This window comes from Numenius arquata, unplaced genomic scaffold (assembly GCF_964106895.1).
Source record: "Numenius arquata unplaced genomic scaffold, bNumArq3.hap1.1 HAP1_SCAFFOLD_1826, whole genome shotgun sequence".
NCBI lineage: Eukaryota > Metazoa > Chordata > Aves > Charadriiformes > Scolopacidae > Numenius > Numenius arquata.
In genome coordinates, this window is record NW_027414194.1 from 5,001 (window position 1) to 9,448 (window position 4,448).

General features: G+C 63.6%; 1 protein-coding gene across 1 annotated transcript in view; it reads left to right on the top strand.

Moving 5' to 3' along the window:
- Positions 1-3,057, top strand: part of LOC141477832 (START domain-containing protein 10-like) — a 3,666-nt gene extending 609 nt beyond the window's left edge. Inside the window, 5 exon segments of the mRNA XM_074167020.1 lie at positions 163-266; positions 391-396; positions 398-509; positions 1,109-1,161; positions 2,830-3,057. Coding sequence (XP_074023121.1) covers positions 163-266; positions 391-396; positions 398-509; positions 1,109-1,161; positions 2,830-3,057 — 503 coding nt within the window.
- The last annotated feature ends 1,391 nt before the right edge of the window (positions 3,058-4,448 follow it).

The following is a 4,448-nucleotide window of genomic DNA, read 5'->3' on the forward strand; positions in this document are numbered from 1 at the left end:
ATCCATCCACCCATCTCCCCATCCATCCATCCATCCATCTCCCCATCCATCCATCCATCCATCCATCCATCCATCCATCCATCCACCCATCCCTTGGGGGGGGGGGCGTTGCTCACCCCTGTGTGTGTGTGTGTGTCCGTCCCCCCCCCCCGCTGTCCCCAGGGAGATGTCCCAAACCCCTGAAGAACCGTGACGTCATCACGCTCCGCTCCTGGTTGCCCATGGGCAACGACTACATCATCATGAACTACTCCGTCAAGCACCCCGTGAGTCCCCCGGGGGGGGGGGGGCAAGGAGGGGGTGTGTGTGTGTGTGTGTGTGTCAGGGTGTACCCCATCCTCCCACTGACCCATCCCCGTGTGTCCGTCCCCCCCCCCCCATTCCCTGCAGAAGTACCCCCCCCCGCAAGGACATGGTGCGAGCCGTCTCCATCCAGACGGGCTACTTGATCGAGGGGACGGGAGCCAAGAGCTGCACCATCACTTACCTGGCCCAGGTGGACCCCAAAGGTAAGGGGGGGGGGGGGGGTGTCCCCCCTTCCTTGCCCCCCCCCGCCCCCGCCCCCCCCAACCCCCCCCCCCCCCAGTCTCCCCCTCCACGTCCCCAAGCGACATTTCACCCTCCGATTTGGGGGGGGGGGGGCTGCGCTAACGAGGTTAATGAATGGGATTGGGGGGGGGGGGGGTTGGGGAGCTGGGAGGGGTGAGGGGGGTTTGGGGGGGGGGGGGGATATCGAGGGGGGGGGGCAGCCGGGGCGATGCCAGGAGGGAACGTTTTTGGGTCAATTCTTTTGAAATAATCGCTTTTTTGGGGGGCTAGAAGCTGCCAAAATAGCATTTTTTTTTGGGGGGGGGGGGGTGTGTCCGGTTTTGGGTTGAAATCCTTGGATCGGGGGGGGGGGGGGTTGAACCCCCATTTTCCTGGACTGTCGTGTGTGTCGTGTCCCCCCCCCCCCCCTCCCCATTCGCCTTGTCCCCTCTCTGGACGGGTGTCCCCAAGCCCTCCTGTCCCTGAAGGGGGGGGGGGGGGGGATTTTGGGGGGGGTGGGAAGAGGGTGGGGGGGGGCTGGCACTGGGGGTCCCATCCTGTCTCCCCTTTTCTCCCCCAGGTTCTCTGCCAAAATGGGTGGTGAATAAATCCTCCCAGTTCCTGGCCCCCAAGGTGAGTTGGGGGGGGGGGGGTCCCTGGGGGGTGGGTGGTAAGAGGTGTCCCCGTCCCCCCCCCCCCCCCATCCCTGTCCCCACCTCTGCTCCCCTCTGGGGAGACCCCCCCCCCCTCACCCAGTGCTGCCTCCAGCTCTGGGGGGTCCCAACAGCAGAAGGACACGGAGCTGTTGGAGCGGGGCCAGAGGAGGCCACGGAGATGCTGGGAGGGCTGGAGCCCCTCTGCTGGGAGGGGGGGCTGAGAGAGTTGGGGGGGTTCAGCCTGGAGAAGAGAAGGCTCCGGGGAGACCTTGGAGCCCCTTCCAGTCCCTAAAGGGGGGGGGGCTCCAGGAAAGCTGGGGAGGGACTCTGGATGAGGGAGGGGAGCCCTAGGAGGAGGGGGAAGGGTTTGACACTGAAAGAGGGGAGATGGAGATGAGATGTGGGGAAGAAATGGATGGATGGATGGATGGATGGATGGATGGATGGATGGATGGATGAGGAGATGGATGGATGAGGAGATGGATGGATGGATGATGGATGGATGGATGATGGATGGATGGATGGATGGGGAGATGGATGGATGGATGATGGATGGATGGATGATGGATGGATGGATGGATGGGGAGATGGATGGATGGATGGAGAGATGGATGGATGATGGATGGATGGGTGGATGGATGGATGGATGAGTGGAAGGATGGATGGATGGAGAGATGGATGGATGGGTAGGGAGTTGGATGGATGGATGGATGGATGGGGAGATGGTTGGATGGATGGATGGATGGAAGGATGGATGGATGGGGAGATGGATGGAGAGATGGATGGATGGATGGATGAGGAGATGGATGGATGGGTGAGTGGATGGATGGATGGATGGAGGGATGAATGGGTGAGTGGATGGATGGATGGATGGATGGATGGGGAGATGGATGGATGGATGGGTGAGTGGAGGGTTGGATGGATGGATGGATGGGGAGATGGATGGATGGATGGATGGAAGGATGATGGGGAGATGGATGGATGGATGGGGAGATGGATGGATGATGGATGGATGGATGATGGATGGATGGATGGGGAGATGGATGGATGGATGATGGATGGATGGATGGGGAGATGGATGGATGATGGATGGATGGGGAGATGGATGGATGAGTGAGTGGATGGATGGATGAGTGGAAGGATGGATGGATGGAGAGATGGATGGATGGGTAGGGAGTTGGATGGATGGATGGGTGGATGGATGGGGAGATGGATGGAAGGATGGATGGGGAGATGGATGGATGGATGGATGGATGGGTGAGTGGAGGGATGGATGGGTGGATGGGGAGATGGATGGATGGATGGATGGATGGATGGATGGATGGATGGGTGAGTGGAGGGATGGATGGGTGGATGGGGAGATGGATGGATGGATGGATGGATGGATGGGGAGATGGATGGATGGATGGATGGATGGATGGATGGATGGATGGATGGTTGGTTGGTTTGAGACCCTGGCCCAGGTTGCCCAGAGAAGCTGTGGCTGCCCCATCCCTGGAGGTATCCAGGGCCAGCTTGGAGGGGGGCTTGGAGCAACCTGCTCCGGTGGGAGGTATCCTTGGCTGATCTCCACGCTCCTCTTCCCAACCAAAAAACCGTGTCGTACTTCCCCCCCCCTTCCTCCCCCCCCCCCCAAAAAAAAAAGGCCATGAAGAAGATGTACAAGGCTTGTCTCAAGTATCCGGAATGGAAGCAACGCCACGATCCCAACTTCAAACCCTGGCTTTTCCCGGAGCAGAGCCGGTTGCCGTCCCTCCCCCTTTCCGAGCTTTCCCTCCAACACGCCGATTCCCTGGAGAACATCGACGAGAGCTCCCTGGCCGAGACCAAGGACGACCGCGGCGATGGCAGCGACGAGGACAGCGTCAATTAAAAGACAAGCCCCCCCCCCCCCCCCCTACATCACCCCCCCCATCACCCCCCCCCCCACCATCCCCCCCCCCGCCTTTGTCCCCGTGTCCCCCCCCTTCTCCAATCCCCCCCCCTCAATTCCCGTGTATTTTCTCTCCCTCGCACGCTTTGGCTCGGTGGAGGGGGGACACCCTCCCCCCCCCCCCCATGTCATAGCTCCGGGGTGACCCCCCCCCCACGCTGTCACCCCCCCCCCCCCCCGACACGATTTGGAGGGTTGGGGGGGGGGCCATCCTGGGGGCTGCCACCCCCCCAAGTCCCTTCGCAGCCACCCCTGTCCCCATGGGTGGCAAACCCAAAGTGCCCTTCAACCCCCCCCCCCCCCCCCAAAAATTGGGGGGGGGTGGCAGAGGAAAGGGGGGGGCCCTAGCGCTGCTCCCCCCCCCCCTCAAACAGAGCTGCCTTCTTCCCCCCAGACCCCTGTCCCGAGTGCCCCCCCCCGGGTATGGGGGGGGGGGGGCTTTGGGGTCTGCCCATGCCTCTGGGTGCGCTGGGGGGGGGTTTGGGGGGGGGTCCTGGCACCCCCAGGTTCTTGGGGGGGGGGGGTTGAGGGGCGGGGGGGGGCTCCTGGCACCTCCAGATGTGCTGGGGGGGGGTGTCTCTGGGGGGGGGGTCCCTACACCTCCAGGCATGATTTGGGGGGGGGGGGGGGCTTTGGGGCTCCTGGCATGTTTGGGGGGGGGGGGGGGGAACAACCTGGGGGGGCTCCCAGCATCTCCAGATGTTTTGGGGGGGGGGGTGGGGGGGGTGTCTGGGGTCTCCTGGCACCTCCCGGGGGGGGGGGGGTCCAAGCATCTACAGGGGCACGTTGGGGGGATTTGGGGGGAGGGGGGGCTCCCAGCACCTCCAGATGTTCTGGGGGGGGGGGGGGTGGGGTGTGTGTCGTGCCCCCCCCCCCCCCCCTTTTTTTTTCCTGAGCGGGGGTGTCCCCAACACTTTCTACGCTGGAATCAGAGGCCTTGAATCGGGATTTGGGAGCGGTTCCTTGGCCGCCTTCCCGACCCCCCCTGTCCCCCCCCCCCCCCAAAATTTCCCTACCCGGGGGGGAGGGGGGGTCGGAACGGTGGGGGCGGGGGGGTGCCGGGTTAGATTTTGTACCTTGTAGCGGAGCTGATTATTTAGGAATAAAACAAATAAATCCGCACGTGGGGTTTGGGGGGGGGGGGGGGGGCTGGGGGGGGGGGGGGGGGGGGTGACGTGGCCTCTCTGTCCCTGACCCCCCCGCCCCCCCCCCCCCCCCCCAGGAGCCTTCCCCCCCCCCCCCTTTGTCCCCAATTCCTGGGTGGGCTCGGGGTGGGGGGGTCCCCCATTATGGTGGGGGCTCCCTGGCCAGGAAGCCGTGTTTGGGGGGGG